Source organism: Nicotiana tabacum, chromosome 12 (genome assembly GCF_000715075.1).
Source record: "Nicotiana tabacum cultivar K326 chromosome 12, ASM71507v2, whole genome shotgun sequence".
Lineage (NCBI taxonomy): Eukaryota > Viridiplantae > Streptophyta > Magnoliopsida > Solanales > Solanaceae > Nicotiana > Nicotiana tabacum.
In genome coordinates this window covers 65,996,880-66,021,724 of record NC_134091.1, presented here as the reverse complement: position 1 = coordinate 66,021,724, position 24,845 = coordinate 65,996,880, and the positions used below count along the sequence as shown (strand labels likewise).

The 24,845-nt window shown below is 37.8% G+C and overlaps 1 protein-coding gene and 1 long non-coding RNA gene across 3 annotated transcripts; both read right to left on the bottom strand.

Moving 5' to 3' along the window:
* Nucleotides 1-1,687: 1,687 nt before the first annotated feature.
* Nucleotides 1,688-2,371, bottom strand: LOC107814372 (uncharacterized). The gene has a single exon (XM_016639786.1). The coding sequence runs from the start codon at nucleotides 2,369-2,371 to the stop codon at nucleotides 1,688-1,690; it is 684 nt and encodes a 227-aa protein (XP_016495272.1).
* Nucleotides 2,372-7,820: 5,449 nt separating this feature from the next.
* On the bottom strand, nucleotides 7,821-12,651 carry LOC107814375 (uncharacterized). 2 transcript variants are annotated; one of them, XR_012697340.1, is made up of 3 exons: nucleotides 12,391-12,638; nucleotides 11,375-11,487; nucleotides 7,821-8,374 (listed from the first exon to the last, which is right to left on the bottom strand). It is a non-coding gene; the product is annotated as an uncharacterized LOC107814375 (long non-coding RNA). The 2 variants fall into 2 exon arrangements; XR_001654532.2 differs by lacking the exon at nucleotides 7,821-8,374 and having other exon boundaries at nucleotides 11,117-11,487; nucleotides 12,391-12,651.
* Nucleotides 12,652-24,845: the final 12,194 nt, after the last annotated feature.

The following is a 24,845-nucleotide window of genomic DNA, read 5'->3' as shown; positions in this document are numbered from 1 at the left end:
CGAAAGTGCGCAGGTGCGATTGCACTAGACACAGCAATGCTTCAGCTTTTTCCACAAGTCCAATATCATTCTGGATTCAATCCAAATCACACCCGGGGCCCCCGGGACCCCATCCGAATATACCAACAAGTCCTAAAATATCATACAAACTTAGTCGAGCCTTCCAAACATCGAACAACGCTAAAAACACGAATTACATCGATTCAAACCTAATGAACTTTAGAACTTCTAACTTCTACATTCGACACCGAAACCTATCAACTCAAGTCTTGATTGACCTCAAATTTTGCACACAAGTCATAATTGACATTACGGACCTACTCCAACTTCTGGAATCGGAATCCGACCCTGATATCAAAAAGTGCACTCCGGGTCAAACTTTCTAAAAATATCCAACTTTCGCCAATTGATGCGAAAATCACCTACGGACCTCTAAATCAATATCCGGACACGCTCCTAAGACCAAAATAACCCTACGGAGCTATTGGGACCGTTGAAACTCCATTCCAGAGTTGTCTTCATACAATTCAAACTATGGTCAATTCCTAAATCTTAAACTTCCAATTTAGGGACTATGCATCCCATCTCACTCCGAAACCAAAAACCAAACCTTCCAGCAAGTCACATAACCACAATATGAAATAGAGGGAGAAATAAATAGGGGTTTGGGGCTAATACTCTCAAAATGATCGGCTTGGTTGTTATTGAGAAAAACTGAACTCTACATGGGCTGCCTACGTATCCCCCCGTGGGAAATCATGTTAAACGTAGTTCTGTTACACCAAAAAACCAACTCTATTTGTCTTCAAACATAGTATCTCTTGATTGCGTCTGAATTGATAGACTTCGTGTTGATTCATCCATCCATTTCTGCCAAGATTAGAGCTACGCTCGACAACACTCAGTGAAAAATTTAAGGACCTTGCCAATTTGGTGCGAACTTTCCTTTGGCTTTCTCCTGGTTGGAAAAGATTTTCTTCAGGACCAACTGCTTCGGTGTGTACTGGCGAGGCTTCACCCTTTTGTTAAATGCACTGGCCATCCTATTCTGATATAGATGACCATGGCATACTGCATCCATTCTCTTCTCGTCGATGAGCATGAGTTGCTCCTGTTTGACCTGTATCTACTCTACGTCATCCAACTTGGCCTCTTCAATGACCCTTAAAGAAGGTATCTCGACCTCTGTGGGTATCACAGCTTCAGTATCGTATACTAACATGTACGGTGTTTCCTCAGTGAATGTTCTCATGGTGGTACGATACCAATCAGGCGAAGGATAGTCTCTCGTGCCATTGCATGTGATTATCCACTATCTTTCGCAGAATCCTTTTGATTTTCTTATTGGTTGCCTTGACTGCCACATTCATTTGTGGTCTGTAGGCTGTGGAGTTGCGGTGGATGATTCTGAACTTCTCACAGATTTCTCTCATGAGGTTGTTATTGAGATTAGCGACATTGTCAGTGATGATTGACTCAGGTATCCCAAATCGGCAGGCGATGTTGTTTCAGACGAAGTCCGCCACTACCTTCTTTGTGACGGCCTTGTAAGTAGATGTCTCAACATATTTGGTAAAGTAGTTGATGGATACCAAGATGAAGTGGTGCCTATTTGACGTAGCGGGCTCATAGGTCCAATCACATCAATGCCCCTAGCGGCGAACGACCAGGGCGAACCCATCATATTCTACTCATTCGGCAAAATTCGAATGAAATCCCCGTGAATCTGGCACTGGTGACACTTCTGTACGTAGAGGATACTGTCACTTTCCATAGTCATCCGAAAGTATCCAGCTCTCAAGATCTTCTTGGCTAATGTGAACCCATTCATGTGGGGTCCGCACGTTCCTGCATGTATTTCTTCCAATAACTTGGTCTCCTCAGCGACATCTACACATCTCAACAAACCCATGTCTGGGGTCCTCCTGTACAAGATTTCCCCGTTAAGGAAAAAGTGATTTGCCAACGTCCTGAGGGCTCGCTTCTGACTATTAGTAGCATTCTCCGGGTACTTTCTGGTTGTAAGGAATCTCCCAATGTCATGGTACCATGGTTTATCATCTGGCTCTTCATCTACATGGAAGTAATATGCATGTTGATCCCTGATCCCTACCCTGATAGGGTCGATGCAGTTCTTGTCTGGATGCTGAATCATGGATGATAGAGTTGCAAGGGCGTCAGCGAACTCATTCTGAATCCTGGGAATGTGCTTGAACTCAATCTTCGTGAACTTCTTGGATATCTCTTTTACGCAGTGCAGGTATGACAGGATCTTGACATTTTTGGTGGACCATTCCCCTTGGACTTGGTGTATCAATAGATCGGAATCCCCTATGACCAAAAGTTCTTTGACGTTCATGTCGACTGCCATTCAGATCCCAAGGATGCACGCTTCGTATTCAGCCATATTATTGGTACAAGGGAATCTTATCTTTGCCGATGTTGGATAATGCTGTCCGGATTCCGATATTAGGACTGCCCCAATTCCGAATTCTTTAAAGTTTGCTGCTCTATCAAAAAATATTCTCCATCCAGGGTATGAATCTGCAATATCTTCTCCAGAAAATAATACCTCTTCGTCGGGAAAATATGTAGTGAGTGGCTCGTAATCCCCGTCCACTAGATTCTCTGCGAGGTGGTCGGCTAAGGCTTGCCCCTTGATAGCCTTTGAGTTATGTACACAATGTCAAATTCGCTGAGGAGAATTTGCCATTTAGCTAGATTTTCGGTAGGCATCGGCTTATGGAATATGTACTTGAGCGGGTCGAGCCGAGATATTAGATACGTAGTGATTGCTGAAATGTAATGCCTTAGTTTCTAGGCGATCCAAATCAGAGCACAACAAGTCGTTCTATCAAAGTGTATTTGGACTCTCATGGCATGAACTTCTTACTTAAGTAGTAGATGGCCTGCTTATTTCTCCCAGTTTCGTCATGCTGTCCCAACACACATCTGAAGGCATTATCCAAGACTGACATATATAGTAACAATGTCTTCCCGGGCTTATGGGGAACCAACACTGGTGGATTTGACAGATACTCCTTAATTCTGTCGACGGATTTCTGGCACTCTTCTATCCATTTTGTGGCAGCATCCTTTTTCAGCAGCTTGAAAATGGGTTCACATATTGTTGTGGTATGAAACGACTGATGTAATTCAATATACCCAGGAAACTCATCACATCTTTCTTACTCTTGGGTGGTGGCAATTCTTGAATGGCCTTGATTTTTGATGGGTCTAGTTATATCCCTTTTCTGCTTACGATGAAGCCCAACAGTTTTCCAGTAGGGACCCCAAATACACATTTTGACGGGTTCAATTTCAAACTGTACCTTCGCAGGTGCTCGAAAAATTTCCTCAAATCGTCCAAGTGCTCTGAACTCTTTCGAGACTTGATGATGTCATCATCCACATTTACTTCGATCTCCTTATGAATCATGTCGTGAAAAAGGGTCGCCATGGCCATCATGTAGGTGGCACCGGCGTTCTAAAGACCGAACAACATGACTCTATAGCAATAAACTCCCCAAGGTGTGGTGAAGGCTGTCTTTTCTGCATCTTCCTTGTGCATCAAGATCTGGTGGTACCCAGCGAAACAATCCACGAATGACTGTAGTTCATGCTTCGCGTAGTTGTCGATGAGGATGTGGATATTTGGTAAAGAGAAGTTGTCCTTTGGACTAGCTTTATTGAGATCTTGGTATTCCACGCATATCCTGATCTTCCCGTCTTTCTTGAGTATTGGGACGATATTTGCCAACCAGCTAGAATAATTGGTGACCCTTACCACATTCGCCTCTATCTGCTTGGTCACTTTCTCATTTATCCTCAGACTCAAATCGAGCTTGAATTTTCTAGGTTTCTGCTTGACCGGCGGTCTGGTAGAATTGGTAGGAAGTTGAAACGAGACAATGTCAGTACTTAATCCTGGCATGTCATCATACGACCAGGAAAATACATCAATGTATTCTCGGAGGAGATCAACCAATTTTTCCTTTTGCTCGGCTTTTAGATGAATGTTGATTATTGTTTCTTTCATGTCTTCTTCACTTCCGAGATTGACCACTTCTATTTCTTCGAGGTTGGGCTTTTTCTAACTCTCCATCTATTTGATCTCTTGTGGGAGATTGTCTGGCATCATACTTTTGTCATACTCCTCGTAATCTGGGTCGTTTCGCTTGACGGTTTTGTTACATGTCACAGTAGCGAAACATGGGTTTTTATCATTTTGATTACTGAAAAAAACTAAGTATAAATGAAGTGGTAAATAAAGTTGCAATATTTTAAGAAAACGATTCTTTTATTTCATCAAAAGAGGAATGTCCAAGCGTTCAAAAGAGGCAAATGACAAAAGGGTGCAGACACGGTGCATGCCTTAATTGACCGTGTGCTTTTCAAAAGAAAACTTTTATAGTTCCACACTACCAAGACTCCAGGCGAACCAAAGATGGACTGGCGGTCCAATTCCACAGCTCTTCTACTAGTTCAGCATCCCTGATGGTCGGTGTCTTGATGTTAATCCCTTTACAGTATTTTCAATCATATTCACGAACTGCGTTCCCATTCCATCGATGATATTATCTTATGGTGTTGAACCCTGGACCGTACCTGAAACATGCTCTGGAACAAAAACCTTTTCACGTAACTAAGGATATGAGTTTTCCCCACCGGAGGCTGATATCCTATGCTGGCCCTTCCTTTCTGCCCATTAAGTTCAATTGGCTCAGTGATCTTGTATGACCTGGTTCCTAGTCTGTATCCATGTTTCATCATATCCCTCATAGCTATCTTAGATCTATACGGCAACTGCATTCCCAAGTTTTGTTCAATCTCTTCTATTTTGGTAGTCTGCATGATTTCCACTACATAGAAAGCAACTCCGTCTAGCCCTTCAATTAACAGGTCAACATGCTCCAAATAAGCGGATTGGTGCCATTTGCCATGGACCAAGATCTCCTGACATCCCCACTCAAATTTCATGCATTGGTGTAGGGTGGATGGGACGGCCCCTTCCATGTGTATCCAGGGCCTTCCTAGCAGCAAGTTGTATGAAGAAGAAATATCAATTACTTGAAATAATATGGGAAATTCAACCGGCCTGATCTGCAAATCCAAATAAATTTCTTCGATAACATCCTTTTGCGGACCATCAAAAGCCCTTACCCTCACATGGCTTTCCTTGACCTCCCTCAGATGGATTCCGAACTCCCGCAGAGTAGAGAGCAGAGAAATGTTTACTCCTGACCCTCTATCAACCACCATTTGGGGCACCACCTTGTCCCCATATTTGACAGTGATATGAAGAGCTTTGTTGTGACGTACGCCTTCGACAGGAAGTTCGTCTTTTCTGAAAGTGATTATATTTTCTTCGACCATTTTCCCAATTATTGTGGCCAGCGCCTCACTGGTGGCATTGCTTGGCACACTTACCCCACTGAGTACTTTTATCAGGGCATCCTTATGAGTGTCAGAGCTCATCAATAAGTCCATGATTGATATTTGTGCTGGAGTTTTCTTCAGATTCTCCTTCACAGAGTACTCTTTGGTCAACATTCTCTTCCAGAATTCTACGGCTTATCGGTCTGATATGTTCCTCCTTTGAATCTGCTCTCTTCCTAAATTCCCTCGATTTAGATCTTCAGGAGCGTAGCATCTCCCTGACCTAGTCATACCGTGGGCTGATGCAGAGTCTGTCATCTTGGCCTTCCCCTTTTGCTGGTACGTCCATGGGACAGTTTTATATTCCTGACTCTCTTCGTCCCCTGTAGCAATGACAGGTTGTCGCTGATAAGTCTGAACTGTCACCGTGGGTCTTACTTGCACTGTGATCATCGGAGTCCTTTGAGGTGGGATCCTTGCGGCCTCTGCATTTCCTATTGTGACAATAGTTCCTTTCAAATCATATTCTTCATCCAACGTGATCACGTTGACCCCTTAGTTTCGGTGATTTGGTAGCGGATTGCGATTCACATTGGGTGGAGCAGGAGTGCACTGAATGGCTCTACTATTGATCATTGTTTCAATCTCATTTTTCAGCTTAAAACAATCTTCAGTATCATGCCCATGCACGTTTGAATGGTACACGTACCTTTTGGTTGCATCAAAATACTTAGAGGGATACTCAGTAACCCTTCCTTCCACTGGATGTATCAATCTTGCTCTCCTCAATCTCTCGAACAATTGGGCCAGAGGCTTAGTAATCAGGGTGTAATTTCTGGGACCCCTCTCTTCAAAATTAGGATGAGAGCGTGGTGCATAAGTGGGTCGGTTTTGGTGGGTAGTGGTTTGGATAGGAGCATATGGTCGTTGTGAGTTCAGGTTGTAGGCTCAAGGAGGGTTGTATTGAGGTTGGGGTTGGTAGTATGGTTGGGTGTTATAGACGGGAGCATAAGCGGGTGGTGGTGAATGGTTGTTTGGGGAATAAGAAGTGTTTCCATGATGTGGGTTGGGTTGATAGTAAGGGACGACTGCTGGACTTCTTCTTTTATCTCCTTTCCGCTACTAATTGACCTTGACTGGATTTCCTTGCTGGCCGCTTGCAGTGCAGACATGGATCGTACTTTGCCGGATTTTATATCTTCATCTAAGAAATCTCCCACCGGTTTGGGTAATTTCTATCCTATTATTCCCATTATGTTTTCAAAGTATATCCCTTCCTGGGCCCTAATGAAATATTTGGTTAATTCACTGTCGGCCCTACACATCCCCAACTCGTATAAAAAGAAGTCTAGACCTATTTTGGAGGGGGAACACCACTTTGAGAGCAAAACACAAGCATAGAACACTCGGGAGCAGAGATTCTCAGTTTTTCTTTATCTTTCTTAGTATTTTCAACTATTCAACACTTATGAAATTGTTTAACCTTATCATGAGTGGCTAAGAACCTCATTATTCTGGGGTTATGGGTTATTTTTTACTATTGTAATTTGACGGTTGATTATGTTGCTTGATTCTATCATATTAATTTGTTTATTCCATCTTGCACTTAATTATTCTATTGCGAAGCTAATAATAAAGTACTATTTACGAATTTATAGTTAAACTCGAAAGTGGGAACTATCTATTGCATATAAGATTGAGTAGAGTTAGTTCTTGAATCCGGGGATCGGAGAATAGATTCGCGATTAGGATAGACATATTCTAGTTGCCTTGGTTATTTTAGCAGGAAATATACATGCGTTCTTGTCAATTTTGATTCTATAGACATATAGACTTAGGTTGGCTTAAATAGGCGAGCGAAGCGTCGAAAGAACTTCGCGACCATAATAAATCCTGCTAATCAGTAGATTAGATAAGTCAAGTTATTACATCAACTGGAAGAACGCAAAAGGAGAGACGTTAATCCCATAACCCTGAAATATCCCCATCTCATCTTATTTTCTTGTTTGCTTAGTAGTTTCATAGTTATTTAGTTAATAAAAATCACAATCATTTTCTTCCCTTTGAGCATTAAATTTTGTAAATAGTTTAGATTGGACAATAGTTGATCACAAATCCTCGTGGGAACGATACTTTCTCATCACTTTATTACTCTCAATGTGGAGATAAATATTTCAACCATATTCAGCATCTTGTTGCTGTATTTTTTTTTAAAAAAATAAAAAAAAATATTTTGCAACTATTTTTAGCTCATACTTATATACAACCCATTTTTACGTCATGCTTACTTGTAATAATCAATATCAATTTTAAATCATAATATTTTTAATGTTTAAACATGGCAAGTAGCATTTTATATGTTGAAGATTATGCAAAGAAAGAGGATCAAGAATTCAGGAAAAGGAAGATTATTAGGGTTTACCTTGATTTTCTTATTATATTTGAATTTTATATTTTCTTGAAAGAAGTACACATAGTTTACTATAATTGATTTTCACTTTTATCAATAGAAAAATATAGATCTTTCATATTTGACTAATGGTTTTGGAATTTTACAAAATAAAAATTCTCACTTCTCACACAACACAATCCTCATAATTTAATCATTAAAGTACTCTTGTTGGGGGAGAGAAGGGAGGGAAACTATTCTCTAATTTATTTATTTTTTATATTAGTGATAAATCATATGTTAGTCGATTTGACCAAATCATAATAAATTATTTATACATCTTTTAGAATTTTTTTATCATTGTATGATTTATCGTTATTTAAAGTTTGCTTTAATTTCGATATAACGCCTTGTTATCTCGATCCCAACAGCTCATTCATCCAACTACTCCTCTTAGTCGCTCAGGTACTCGTCTCATAGGCGTATTCTTTCTACCCTTTTGAATCAAGGAGTCATTCAGGGAATGAGAATCTGCCTTGGATGTCAATCTTGCATTGCCTCAATCCTAATTGATATCGTCGTAACAAGTCTCAATCTTCATATAACCTGCATATCTTATTATGTTTAGAACTTCAAATAGAAGTTGGGAACACGAAGCTTGGAGAATGTCATAATTTGACGGGACAAAAAAATTTAGTGACCCTTTTTGACAACGGAATAAAGTTTGTTACAAATATATATTCAGGTGCTCCAGCATTATATTCAGAGCAATTAAAGTGATGTTAGCGATAAGGAACTTAACATGTGATCTATTCATTACCATTTTGATCCTTAGCCACATCATTATGATTCTTTATCGAAATTTCACATTTCAGATACGGCACCCAGCTACTACTGTATATTATAAATGAAAAAGGTCAAATATACTCTTGACATATCGGAATTAGTAAATAATATATTCTCCTTTCATATATTTAAATAAAATATCCCCACAATTATTTTTTGACTCAGCCTTACATTTATTACTAGAGTCCCTTTCTGAAAAAATAAATAAATTAATATTCACATGTCATTGTCCTATTGGACTAACTTCAAATGAGGGCGGGTTAATATTTGGGTGGATTATGGGTGGATTTAATATTTGGGGAGGATTTTAAGTTAGGCCATACAACGATGACCCGTGAATATTAATAAAAAAAGAATCTCAGAAAGGGATTAGTAATAAGGGTATGGCTGATTCAAAAAGTAGGTAATAACATTTTTAATCAAATAGGTGGACATATTTTGTATCAATTCTGATACTTTTCTATATTGTAAACTAATTACACATGTTACATCCACATCATAGTTTAGGGATTATAAACATTAAATTGGGATGTCTTTGGATACTTTAATAATGAAATAACCTCTTAGAGTTGGAATCGTGAACTAGCTAGTAGACGTAAGTTTGATTAGCAAAACCTTTTCAAGAGTATTATTCTTATACATAATTCTTTTCACATGCGAAAACGAATATGCTATTCAATTAAACGCGGACATTTCAATTACCTTATCGCTTTTGTTGGTGTTGTCATAGAAGAATATATCCCATAGTTGTGCTGCACATGATACTTACAAAGCCTTCATTTGCTATTACTTTTTTTTAATCATTCACTATTTGTGATCCATTGATCTGAATACGGCAAAGGGCCAAATATACCTCTCTACTTTCGAAAATGTTTGAAAAATACTCTTCGCTACACTATTGGATTATCTATACCCCTACAGTCATACTTTGGGTTCAAATATACCCCTCATTTAAACGGAGGGACACGTGTCATCGTCCTGTTGGTCAATTTTAAATATCTTCTAATTAATTAAAAATACCCATTAATCATACTCGAAAAGTAATTTTTTAAAGCAAGTTGTGAACGCATATAAATAAATATGTAATGAAAGTTAAACAAATAATTTACGGAATATAAACAAACATCTTCAAGTGTTAGGAATTAAACTTAGTCCGCTAACGTTAGAACCTAAAGTCTCCACCAGAATCACCATGTTGTTGCGCCCTATTTTACACTAGGATTCAATATGATGGTAATTCCGAGGTTTATAAAATATTGAGTCGGCACCTAATATTTTAAGGTATATCAGGGTACTTATAAGTCAAATAAAGATCAACTCTTAATAGTATGCTAAACCAGTGAGTTCTAGGTAAGGGTTCAAGTTATTCTAAGGGGAAGGGGTGGGCATCCCTTAAAATCTATCTAATGATAGTTCCTTAGACTTAGTCTAATAGCGGGAAAATATTATCTATATTCTAATTGTTTTTCTACCTAATCTATTAAAGAAGTTTGTATCCTAAAGTCTAAATATTTGAGACATCTATGTATTTTAAGTCTATAGGTGTAGGTTAAAAGTTATTTAATAATTGAGAAAGTGAAAAGAACTTATTTACGAAAACGGGAGCTAAGAGGTATTATAATAATCTGTTCAAAGATAAAAGTAAAGAGATTAGTAAAATAATTGCCATTTATGAAGCCTAATCACATGTAAAAGTGGAGGGTATACAATATGGCTGAATATAGATAGAGGAATAATAATTAGATATATATATGCAAGGGTTTTGAAAATCATATGTAAATATACCTTGTAGCCTTTGCCTTGAAGTAGTTAAATTCAGGGATACGTTCACAAATACCTACCCAATACAAATAATTTATCCGCCTCTACCCAAATCAAAGTATTTATCCTGTCTACCTATTCCATGGATCACAGAATGCTTATTGATAGTCAGTACTCTATTGATCCTTTTCTTTATTTTTTTCTCCCTTTGTTTATAGTAAAAAAATAACTGATAGAGTATTTTTTTTTTTCCTTCTTTGTTTCATATTTTTCTTTTTTCTCCATATCAATTATCAAAAAAAAATAACCTATATAGTATATCACTATATCTATATCTTATTTCTCCTTTTCTTTTTATCTTTCATTTTTTTTTCTTTTTCTTTTGTAAATATAGGTATTACTGTAAGTATTTCTAGCATATAGAATCCAAATAATTTGATAGCGCTTCGCGCGATCATGAAAGACTTGTTTTAGCCTTGTGATCGGGAAATGATTGCAATTCGACTTACTCGTCTAACGTCCAAATATACAACATTCAGTGTGGACCAGGTCATGGTATCCCTCATCAGCGTTAAGCAATAGTTTAATAGTTGACGGCAAATTTTGTACCCTTACAGCCATAAGAACCATATTCAAATGTTCCTTCTTGTGTTTTAATCTTTTAATCATCGCATATCCCACCATCCACTGGCATGACTCATTCGGGTTTGCGCTTGCTAGGCCCACCAAGGGGTAAAAAAATGTCTAAAATTTTCTGAAGTTTAAATTGCCTTGAATGAAAGAAGTAATATTGGGGCCTTTATAGTTCTTTTTCTGTAATCTCTATGCATCGGCGACCTTGTTGATTACTAAATACATCCAATACAGTTCTTTTTAGTGACTTCAATATAATGTATGGATGATATCATGCTTTAATAGAACCATCCCCTTTTTGTTTACCGTCTATTTTAAAACTGTGTAAATGATGCTCCATGAATGTGCAAGTCAACCAAAAAATACCAGTGTGCAGCAGTTGCAACCCATGTAGCTGTCTCTTCATCCATCTCTGCAATTGCATCTTCCAATAATCATCAGCCTTCAGGTTTTCACTGGAATCATTGCATTATAGTTCTCTGCGAAAAGCAAATGCAAAAAGTTAATGAATAAAAAAGTTGAAGATCGTCTAACTTTTAAATAGTAGAATCAAAAGCAGATGGTGTAACTTGCGCAAATTTTATTAACATTAAAAACGATTTCAATATGAATACTTTTACAGGCAGGATTGTGCTAAAGCAGGTAAAAACATAAAATATATAAGTACAATCATTTAAACGCTAGCTAAAGAAAGCAAAAGATCAAACATTTCTTAAAAACAAACCAAAAATAAGAATTGCTTCTTGCAATTTGAGAACTCAAGCAGAGAACCTGTTAGGTATTTCTACACCGGTGAGGCATATTTGTCTTCATTTTACGTAAGTTCTTCCAATTCATTACAATAGTTATCAGGTAAACACAACAATATATCAATGCTGAATGATATCAGTTATGAATTAATGAAAGCGAAAGCTAGGCAGCAAAAGAAATAATTTTGCATTTTACCAATTGAAAGGGGTTCACTATTTGTGGATCGTTTAAGGCTAACGAACTAGCAATATTGAAATTTCCAACAATTTCAATTGCACACCTACTTACTCGAAAGCACAACATTGACAAATTAATATAATCAATTAAAAATTCTTAAGACTATAATATAACGAATGTCGCGAACTGGGAAGAGAAAGAAATACGCCGTGGGCTTGCAACTTCAAGACATAATTTCTGGAATACTTATTTGTAAACAATAGTTTTTAATGAACGCATGGCTTCTATGTCTTCACAACATTCATCTGTGTGGGTAGGAGAATGCATCAACAGTAAATTAATCGTTATAATATTACGTGCATACTAATAAGAATGAGTAGATCTTAAATCCAAAATAGATAGAAAAAAATAAACACTGTACAAGAATCACGAAGAGAGAAGATAAAGGAAATTACCTTGCAATCAAAGAAACTCAAATACCGCGATTTCGAACAGTCAAAATGATGACTCGGGACTCGGGAGGGCGCATTGGAGTGGTATAACAGAGAGTTCAATAGCCTGAAGAAAATTAGGCTTAGGTCACAGATACGTTCGTTAGATTAAGATAGAATCGATGAGATTGGGAGAAATAAGGGGAAGGAGACGGTAGGTCAATTGAAGAAGGGTGTGACTTTTGGGAGTGGGAAGCGAGTTTTGAATTAATACACGTTTTTAGAATTTTTAAATGCCAAAAATTGAGAATTAGATAAATAGTCATTCTAATCAAAGAGATGTGCCACCTCACTGTCTTAGGCCCTCTTTTATATAAATAATAAATAATAATATAGATAATATAGATTGGGAGAAATAAGGGGAAGGAGACGGTAGGTCAATTGAAGAAGGGTGTGACTTTTGGGAGGGGGAAGCAAGTTTTGCATTAATACATGTTTTTATAATTTTTAAATGCCAAAAATTGAGAAATTAGATAAATAGTCATTCTAATCAAAGAGATGTGCCACCTCACTGTCTTAGGCCCTCTTTTATATAAATAATAAATAATATATATTATTATAATAAAATGATATATTAGTATAATAAAATGGCATATTAGTATTTAATGTTATTGTAAAATACTTGTCACAATAGTATACCAAAACTGGCATATTAATAAACCAAATAGGTATATTATTATTTTATATCTTCCGACACCTACTTCTTATACAATGAATATTATTTTCATGGAACTCCATCAAAATATTCATTAAGAAAATATTTGCAAGAACCTAGTTGGAAAAATTAAAAAAATTTAAAAATGACTTATTTATTATGGTATACTGTTATATTATATTGTATACTATAACAGTATAGTGTTACTATAACCATGACTTTAGCTTTGCACAATAGCACCTAGATGATTCAACAAATAATAGTCGAAGTATACTATTATGGTATATTGTAATACTATTACCGCATACTGTTGCATTATATTGCATATTATTACAGTATACCACTACAGTATATTATTTACTATAACAGTATACTGTTGTAGTATAGTTATATACTCCTATAGTATATTTTATACTGTAGCAGTATACTGTTAGGTAACTGTGTTCTTCTTTGATTATTACAGTATACCGGTCGAGTATATTGTATATTATAATAGTATACTGTTGCAGTATAGCTATATAATCCTACAACATATTATATACTGTAGCGGTATACTATTGGGTAATTGTGTTCTTCGATTTTCAGCTGAAACATTCGATCTCAATCCCCACAAATCAGCTCCAAATGCGATCAAATATTAATATGAACTTCCAGAAGGTATTATGAGCAATATTTAATAACACCAACTTTGAATCAAACAAGAAATCTTCAAAATAAAAATATTAAATTCAAGAGTTTCAAGCCCAACAATGATGGATATTCAAATATACATAAAAATTCAGATTCGGGAAGCTTACTCGAAGGTACTATAAGTAATATTTTATAGCACCCCACATCGAATCAAACAATAGATATCTTCAAAATAAAATTTCAAATTCAGGAGCTTCAAGCTCAACAATTTTTGGTCTTCATACACACACAAATATCAGATGTGGTAAACTTAATGGAGTATATTAAGTAATTGTATGTGTTACTTAAAATAAATAAAGACCAAATTATTTCGCTATCATATTGTAATAGCTACTAAGTAACCTTGCAAAAATGAAGCCGGATATTTTAAACTTCTATGCTTCAAACGCGAAGGCAAATAGCTAATGGGTAGGTCGGGCAAAAGTTTGGGCCGCATATAAGTAGGAAAAGTAAATAGTTTAGGCTTGGGTATTAAAGGGTAAACAGTTTGAGCTTAATGGGTATAAAGTGAGATATTCTCTTAAATTGAGTTGGCCTCTTAAGATTTAAGATCTAGCCTCTTTTGATGGCTTAAGCAGGCTAGACTGTCTTGGGCCAAAAACATTTTGGAGGGGCTGTCAATACTTTATACAGGGTTGGCCCAACAGTTTAAGAAATCCAATTTTGTTGACTGCTGAAATTGATTGGATTAAAGGCCCATTTGCAGAATTTATTTCTGTTTTGGAATTCCAGTAAAACCAATTTAGACTTGGGGCATCGTTTTGGGCTCAAAATTCGTTCTACAAATGATATTTCATAAAACGATTAGTTCCAGTAGTACGTAGTCCAGTTCTTGTTAGACGAGTTATTTCTATAAGGATCTTGGATTTTAATTGCTTACCAAAACAAAATGCTATCAAAATTTCTGTTTAGCTCCCTTAGGAAAACGAGCGTAATCTTAATTGCACCAACTAAATATGTACCTAAGTGATCATGCTAAAGAAAATCAACACAAACACAGTAATACAATAATTTGTTAGTCAGATCGCAACACCAAATATATAATGATAAAGATAAAGATAAAATGAACTAGACTCCTATTCTTGGCTAATCAAACCCAACATGCGTGAGAGAGATAGCGGACTGGAAGAAAACGTGGCAGCGAACTCAGTCCAGTTGGACTGACTTGTCTTGGAGTTTCTTCACAACTCCAAGTTGCGACAAAAGATAGGATAGGATTAGAAAGACAATGATTTGGAGACCCGCTTAGATTTGTACCCAGATTATATAGATGCATTGGTCAAAGTATCGTCTTCCTTAGTGAAATATGAAACTCTGTTAACATTGTATACGGGTGAACGGGACCGCCCGGTTTCCGATAAGGTAAATCAAGCAAGAGGCGTGACGATAAGGAGCCGGAATCGAGGCAAGGGTCTCATCGATACAGGGTCCGGGGGCACGATGCCCGCCTTCGGAAATATCGGGGCAATGACCCCGGGATCGGTCCGAATCTCAAAAGACTTCAGAGAACATTATCGGGCAACCGAACACGATTAACAGAGGGCCGTGATATCCGTGACCATCCGGGTATCACGGCGTAGATTTCGGCACGTACCGGCGGAAATCCGGTGATTACTTAAACGGAAGATTTTTTTTACCTTTTATGGAATTGTACCTAGAGTAGGATTCCCCTACTATATAAAGGAGGGGGGGTCTGATTGTTCATTAAACAGATTGTAACACGCATACTAAGGAAATATACTATTATTTTTCTATTATTCAAAGTTCTTACACTTGTTGATCATTGTTCCATTACTATCAGTCAGGGATCGAGGACGGATATCTCATTGAGGCTGCCGTCGAGTCCAGAATCATTCCCTTTCCCTTGTTTTCGAGTAGTTTGGCAATTTATTACATCTTTTATCTGTTCAATCTAGCAATATTTACCGTTTGTATTGAATTAATCCACGTATCCTTAAAATCACAAACAAATTTAATTGTTATCCATTTTTAAGAGTAAACAGTTTCGCGCCCACCATGGAGGCTAAGGATAATAGTGGCAATTTGATACAAATCTCCTTAACACACCCTATTTTACACTTGTTCTTAAAGTATTTTTAATTTCAGGTTAAAGTTTAAAATGTCGAACTCTCAATCTGCTCCTTTGAACGTGGATGATAAGTCTGGCCACCATGGCGAGAACAACAATATGGCACTCAGTAACGAGGTGCCCCCTGTCGACCCCAACGGAGTTCCGGCTGCGGACCCAATCGACGCTAACTCACATGTGGCCATCAATGCAAATTTGCCTACCGATCCTGAGAACAGCATCCACGGGGGAGTCCGTTCGGTAGCCCAAAATACACACGACGGTGAAGGCGATGGAATTGTCACGCCCCAAACTCATGGAGCGCGACCAGCGCTCAACCGAGAGAACCCGGCCGAGCAAGCCTATTAGACTTCCTTCTACCCAAACTCATCCATGAATAAAGAGGAGATGTACTCCATTAATCAATCACTGAAAAGATTTTATTAACAACTTCCTTTTCATTCCCATTAGTAGCTTCATTCATAATTTTCAAAACATTACGAGTTTATAGAATTAATGAAAAACATAATTTCCAAGTACCAACATTTCTAATTTAATTCCCAACATCAACCATAACCCACAACCTGTCTATGGAGCCTCTAAGTACAATAGAAGAGTAATATGGAAATATCGGCAACAAGGCCCCGGCTATACCTCAAAATACTGTACTTGAGAAATAAAAGATACATGACCCCGAAATGAAGTGGGGCTTACCAAATCAGCTGAAAAGAGTGTACTGCTATCACTGATCAATGTCGCCTACTGAAGAACCACCTGCATCCATTAAAGATGCAGCGCCCCCGGCAAAAGGGACGTTAGTATTGTCGAATAGCACTAGTATGAATAGCTAAAAATTCTCTTTCAAAATAGAATGCCCATATAAGAAAAGGCAACACATAGAAACAGCAAGTAACAATCAACAATATCCAAACGTCCAGTTAAAACATAATAATTTTCAAAATACGAACTTCATATATAATTTTTGGTTGGGAGATCATTAACACTGATATACCACCGTCTTTGTTAGCACGGAGTCCGATCACGTCCGATCGGCTAGGCCATCTCCCCATGAACAATGTGGTTTGACATGTGATGCGAAAGAAAGTTGTTACCAAGAGTAGTACCACCATATGCACAATATGGCGTCTGATCTCCATCCGATCAGCTAGGCCGCCTTCCCACGTATGCCGTGTGTGTTGACTTTTCCAATCCACAAAGGTTCCAGTTTCATCCCAATTAAGGGGAATAATATCACAATTTCCAAAGGTTCCAATTTCATCCCAAATAAGTAGAATAATCCCAATCCACCCCTACACCGGCACGTGTAGTTTCAGGTGTGGGCCTCATGACTCACCCTTCCTCAGTATTGCTAATGATACTCCCAAAAATAGTTTTGAATTGATTTGCAAACAGAAATATCATAAATACAATTGTACTCACCTTAACATCTTTCACATTGTATGAATTTTCATTAGTATTTTCAGTCATTCACAACGATAATATTTTCTTGGCTCATTAGGCCATTCACAAAATTCTTTATTCCTGGTACGATGGCCGTATTTCATATTCCACACATTCACCTCTTTCAATTTCAAAGATCACCATCAAGTATCAATATATAGGATATTTTAGAAATCATATACTTCAATTCCATTTGAAATGGAAACTTCAAACACAAATGATTTCTTCCCAAAGAATGAGGCATACCAACCAACAATAGAAACACACATGAAAAATCATAAACAGTCAATACACCATTTACTCTTGCAATACTCTTCTACAGAAATGACAATGTACAATTTCAATACATGAGTATATAGAACTCGAATCACACTGGATATATTTATAAATCAAAGCACTAGTTAAAGCAGCCACTAATGGGCATGAATTTAGTACAAAAGTTTTTTAGACAATTCTATCTTCGAAGTCATTTTTAAACAATTGAGTCGAGGCTCATTTCACATTCTTTATCGCATCTTCTAAAATCATTTGCACTACTAGACACAATCATAACTTAAATTCTTGGCACGTTGGCCACACTCTATATCCCCAATTAACTTATTTCACTTCCAACTATCTTTATAGATTATCAACAATAAGACATTTTTAAATCAAGACTTTAGGTACGCATATGAGCAATTAAGAGTCTTATGAATATTGAGATTTTCTCACACAATTTGACATACTATCTTTCATTGAAACACGACTCAAAGCCATAACCTCTTAATACGTAACCCATACTTTGAAACTTACGGAAACATTATGGAATTCAATTCCAAGAAAGAAAGTTTAGCCAACATACCTCAATCGAGCTTCCTTAACTCTAGAATGATCCGGAATTCTTAGCAATCCCGATCTATTTTGAGACATAACAAAATTGAACAATAATTAGGAAGATTTTCATGGTCTCAGCTCATTTAAGCATTTTATCAAACACTAGGTGTGCAAATTTAACCACAAGGTTCTTCTACAAGATTTTCTTCCCTCCACAACCCAATCCTTACTTATTTCAGCTCAACAATCTTCCCACAATTCTTATTGGTACATGTATGTATAAATAATAATCTCATACCCATGAATCATACTCTTAATCAACCATCTTCTACCCAAATTTGAAATTGAAAACTAGGGTATGGCACCTTACCTCTTAGATAAAGAACTTGTGGGTTTTTCCTTGTTAATCTTCCAAGATTTAAGCAAGACTTGATGAATAATTAGCCTAGGGTTTTCCTCTCTCTCTCTCTCTAAAACACTCTCCCTTCTCTCTAAAACATCAGATTTTTGCTAAAAAATAACCCAAAGCGTGTATTTAACGAAGTAGGGTCGGGTTTTAAAAACCCAAAAATGGAGCTCCGGAACAGGTTCTGCGGTCGCATATGCGACCGCATAGTGGATATGCGGACCGCATATCGGTCGCATAATTACAGACCAAAACGATCAAAAAGTTGTCCGTGTATGCAATCACTATGCGGTCCACATAACTGTTATGCGATCGCATAATGCACCGCATAACAGTTATGCGGTCGCATAGCCGACCGCATAATTGTCCCCAGACTGGCCATTCTCCTGCTCACTTCTGCGGCCATTATGCGGCCCGTAGAGTGATTATGCGGTCGCATAATGGACCGCATAAACACGCTTTTTCGCCAAAAATTTTTCTCTACTTTCCGATGCATTGTTCAACCCAAAAAGTCCGAATCGCGGCGAGCTTTTATACCATCCTCAAACACGTAATCCTACTCCAGCACCACGAAACCTTGAATTCACTTGCGAAATTTACGGGGCTTTACACTGAAATACTTCAAAAAAATTTCCGGGGTGTTACATTTTCCCCTGCTTAGGATCATTCGTCCTCGAATGAGGGTCAAAATCCGTTATTAGCATTTAATGTGGTTCAACTGTTGGTTCACACACACCAGTAGTTTCAAAATTTGGCTAACTCCCTAAATTTCAAAAAATTTCGCCAGAGTCTCCCCTGTAACTGGGCCTATCCACCTGCCAGAGTAACACCATAACAATTCCTAACAACGCATCCACAACTTGGCAAAACATCACCATGTATAACAACGTCACTAATCTCATCATTACGGGTATTATACTACCAAGAGTGGTATCTAGACATGAGCTGCACATATTTAAATCATAACACACAGAAGTACCTTTCAAATCACAATCATTTAACTCTACACTCAAGTGAGAATATTTTATTTCCTTAACACGTTTGCCCCTCTATGTGGTCTCCTCAACTTACAGATTTCGCCATAACACATTAACGGAGACAATCTCAACTCCCGGACTTTTCTAACAAGGATAGCAAATAGTTGCTCCTCACAATCCCATTATCCCTTGTCTTCACTTTATTAGACATAGACACATGAAACATCGGGTACACGGAGAACAATAATAGGGAAACATCATACTCATAGTTTAGCCTATTTCCTTTCAAAATTTCATAAGGCCTAATGTGACTTCACATACTTTACTTTATTGACAATTCACATAGCATCCTCATCTAGAAAATATTTAGATTACCCCATTCACTTTCTTCAACTCTAAATCTCCATGCCGAACACCCAAACTAAACCTTTGGCAACCTTCAACAATTTCTCTAAGATGTGTTAGCTTGACTATGACCATAAAATTTCCTATCCCATATATTTGATCACGAGATGATGCTTCTTGTTTGATATGCCTGAACCTGCAATAATCATGATTTGCTACAAACAGGAACAATGAGGTTCGAGATTTCGCTGGAAATTTTCAAGAATCCATCAACGTGCTGAGCACGGCATTTCAGGAGGTTATATCCTAAGAGACATGAACGTCACTACCAATAGCGCTGACATGGTGATTCGTTATGGTGACGTCATCGGTTCAACAAACAAGTCATAGAGTTTCCTAGTAGGCATTGATAACGTAGGGAAAATGTTCATGATTCTGAGATTTAAAAGAAATGAGCCATGAAAAGGACATCAACAATTGTTTCATTCCATTCGTGCCTTATTTGGCTATAGTAAGCCCCAAAGAGAGCTAACACTTATGTGACACCAGTCGCCTCTTGGTATGTCGGGAAAAATCAGTTTAACTCAAAATGAGAATATTCTAGTACCCTGAATATGATATGGGTTTCAAGATACACAAAGTTGCATTACACTCTTAACAATAACTAGCACAAGGAATCTATGCCACAAGCTTACGAGGATGAAAAGAAGTTGAACACTCGTGAAATTATTATCATTCCCACAGCTTAACCTTTGCCAATATTTGATCCTTTGTGAGAGGACTAGAGATATGACGAATTTGTCTTTCAATTCAATATGCTCATCATAAGGCTGCTTAACTTTCAATCTCACACAAGTGGAATCATGTAACACTTTGCCGTGAGTTAGACATGTTTTTGCCATAACAACTCTCAAGTTGCCATATCAGGCCAATTCACGGGCAACCACAATACTGGGAACAAGGTGAGTTACTCACTGAGGCATGATCTAGGTGGACATGAAAGTCATACTGAGATGGGTAAACAACAAGACCTCCCTGTGACAAATTTGTAATAAATCTCAAGTTGGTCAGAAACTTTATGCGGATAAGTGGCCCCTTTCAATTGGCATGTACGCACATGATAGGTGCTAAGATATACTCTCATGTTACTAGACAATGAAAAGGATTCATGATACTATTCATAAAGGAGTAGAATAATTGTTCCAACCATAGAAGTCACATATACCAGAGAGGAAAACAATGACACAAGAAGGATTTCAACACTAGGTTGTTTTCCATTGGATATGATACCGCATAGGTAAATATTTTGGTGATGCATGTATAGGCACAAATGAGCAGATGTTATCCATTTGAATCAAAAGGTTTTGTACAAAATTCATCAGGTATTGTCACTTGTTGAGAATTTAGGGAAGCAGTGAGAAGTATTAACCTAGGGTTATAATGCAATTCAAGGAACCCATTATAGAACTCAATTTCTCAAGAGGTTGTAAATATAAGGAATTGTGATAAAGAGGCTTCACAAATACTGCGTCTCGTTCTAAGAGTAGATACAAGGAACAACTCATAAAGTTGTTTCGGTTCTATCCCAACTTCCATAGTAACATAAGAAGTGACATATGACAAAATGGAACCGGGATCAATAAGAGCATGCACATCATGAGATCAGACAATCAATATACCTGTAACCACATCTGGAGAAGCCTCAAACTTTTGACGTCTCCTCATAGCATAAAACCTGTTGGGCCCTCCCGAGCTCTGAATACCACCCCTAGCTGTTCCACGCCCTGATGGCGTTATAGTGCCTCTAGCTGGGGGAGTCGTTGTAGATGTAGTAGCTACAGAACTGGCTGGCTGTGCCATACCCTTGTCCATGCTCTGGCGAGACAAATAACAATCTCTTTGAAAGTGGCCCGTCATACCACACTTATAGCATACCTTTGTACCATAGTGACACACTCCCGGATGGCATCTCCCACACTTCACACAACGGGGATGAGGTCCGCTGAACTGACTCGTCTCACTGACCTGATATTTGCCCTTTTTGCATACATCATAAGCATAACCCTTATCCTTCCTCCAAGCTTCCAATGCGGGATTAACAATTCCAGCACAGGATTGTTGTGTGGGCCTTTGGAATTGCCCAAAGATACCACCTCTAACGTGCTGCTGAGCATACTCACAACACGACGCCAAATGTTCCTTCCCGCATAACGGACATAACTGGATGGGTGTACCCAACCTAGGGCATTTGTTCTTCTTTTACCCCCTCTTTCCACAGCCATAACATATTTCAAGGGTCATCCAACATGTTCCCAAGTGTCGCTTCTTACAAATCACACAATCTGGTTCATTAGCACCAACAACCCTCTTTCGTTTCTTAGATTCTCTCACCACACAATGCGATGGTGCGGTGACAGTGGTAGGAATAAGGACACTTCCCTTAGCAACAAGTTCTTCCAACCCCTCCACGCCTCGACGCATTCTCCCAACGAACTCTTGTGTAATCTCCCCCAGATTCAATGGAGCGGTCATTCCCTCCTCGTTGTTTTGAACTCGTGGATTACTCATCTGAAAAATATCATGAGACATAACGAGGAAATTAGCTTCCTATCTTGAGCTATATCGCACGATCTAGAGTATCAAAGAAGTGTGAAATTCCTAAATGCCCAAGTAGCCACCTCATTATAGATGTGGTCGATAACACACCAATAAGAAGGCCTCTACTAGACACAGCTCCGAGACATCCTAGGACACTTTAAAACCTTAGGCTCTGATACCAAGTTTGTCATGCCCCAAACTCAGGGAGCGTGACCGGCGCTCAACCGAGAGAACCCAGCCGAGCAAGCCTATTAGACTTCCTTCTACCCAAACTCATCCATGAATAAAGAGGAGATGTACTCCATTAATCAATCACTGAAAATATTTTATTAACAACTTCCTTTTTATTCCCATTAATAGCTTCATTCATAATTTCCAAAACATTACGAGTTTATAGAATTAATGAAAAATATAATTTCCAAGTACCAACATTTCTAGTTCAATTCCAACATCAACCATAACCCACAACCTGTCTACGGAGCCTCTAAGTACAATAGAAGAGTAATATGGAAATGCCAGCAACAAGGGCCCGGCTATACCTCAAAACACTATACATGAGAAACAAAAGATACATGACCCCGAAATGAAGTAGGGCTCACCAAATCAGTTGAAAGAGTGTATTGCTATCACTGATCAATGCCGCCTGATGAAGAACCACCTGCATCCATTAAAGATGCAGCGCCCCCGGCAAAATGGACGCTAGTACTATCGAATAGCACTAGTATGAATAGCTAAAAATCCTCTTTCAAAATAGAATGCCCATATAAGAAAAGGCAACACATAGAAATAACAAGTAACAATCAACAATATCCAAACGTCCAGTTAAAACATAATAATTTTCAAAATACGAACTTCATATATAATTTTTGGTTGGGAGATCATTAACACCGATATACCACCGTCTTTGTTAGGACTAAGTCCGATCATGCCCGATCGGCTAGGCCATCTCCCCACGAACAATGTGGTTTGACATGTGATACGAAAGAAAGTTGTTACCAAGAGTAGTACCACCATATGCACAATATGGCGTCTGATCTCCACCCGATCAGCTAGGCCGCCTTCCCACATATGCCGTGTGGGTTGACTTTTCCAATCCACAAAAGTTTCAGTTTCATCCCAATTAAGGGGAATAATATCACAATTTCCAAAGGTTCCAATTTCATCCCAAATAAGGGAAATAATCTCAATCCACCGCTACACCGGCACATATAGTTTCAGGTGTGGGCCTTATGACCCACCCTTCCTCGGTATTGCTAATGATGCTCCCAAAAATAGTTTTGAATTGATTTTCAAACAGAAATATCATAAATACAATTGTACTCACCTCAACATCTTTCACATTGTATGAATTCTCATTAGTATTTCTAGTCATTCACAACGATAATATTTCCTTGGCTCATTAGGCCATTCACAAGATTCTTTATTCCTGGCACGATGGCCGTATTTCATATTCCACACGTTTACCTCTTTTAATTTCAAAGATCACCATCAAGTATCAACATATAGGATATTTTAGAAATCATATACTTCAAATCCATTTGAAATGGAAACTTCAAACACAAATGGTTTCTTTCCAAAGAATTAGGCATACCAACCAATAATAGAAACACACATGAAAAATCATAAACAGTCAATACACCATTTACTCTTGCAATACTCTTCCATAGAAATGATAATGTACAATTTCAACACATGAGTATATAGAACTCGAATCACAATGGATATATTTATAAATCAAAGCATTAGTTAAAGCAGCTACTAATGGGCATGAATTTAGTACAAAAGCTTTTTAGACAATTCTATCTTCGAAGTCATTTTTAAACAATTGAGTCGAGGCTCATTTCACATTCTTTATCGCATCTTCTCAAATTATTTGCGCTACTAGACACAATCATAACTTAAATTCTTGGCACGTTGGCCACACTCTATATCCCCAATTAACTTATTTTATTTCCAACCATCTTTATAGATTATCAACAATAAGACATTTCCAAATCAAGACTTTAGGTACACATATGAGCAATTAAGAGTCTTATGAATATTGAGATTTTCTCACACAATTTGGCATACTATCTTTCATTGAAACACGACTCAAAGCCATAACCTTTTAATACGCAACCCATACTTTGAAACTTATGGAAACATTATGGAATTCAATTCCAAGAGAGAAAGTTTAGCCAACATACCTCAATCGAGCTTCCTTAACTCTAGAATGATCCAGAATTCTTAGCAATCCCGATCTATTTTGAGACATACCAAAATTGAACAATAATTAGGAAGATATTCATGGTCTCAGCTCATTTGAGCATTTTATTAGACATTAGGTGTGCAACTTTAACCACAAGGTTCTTCTACAAGATTTTCTTCACTCCACAACCCAATCCTTACTTATTTCAGCTCAACAAT

Coding starts and splice junctions, on each gene's coding strand:
- LOC107814372 (XM_016639786.1), bottom strand. CDS start 2,371: ATGGCAGTCGACATGAACGTCAAAGAACTTTTGGTCATAGGGGATTCC.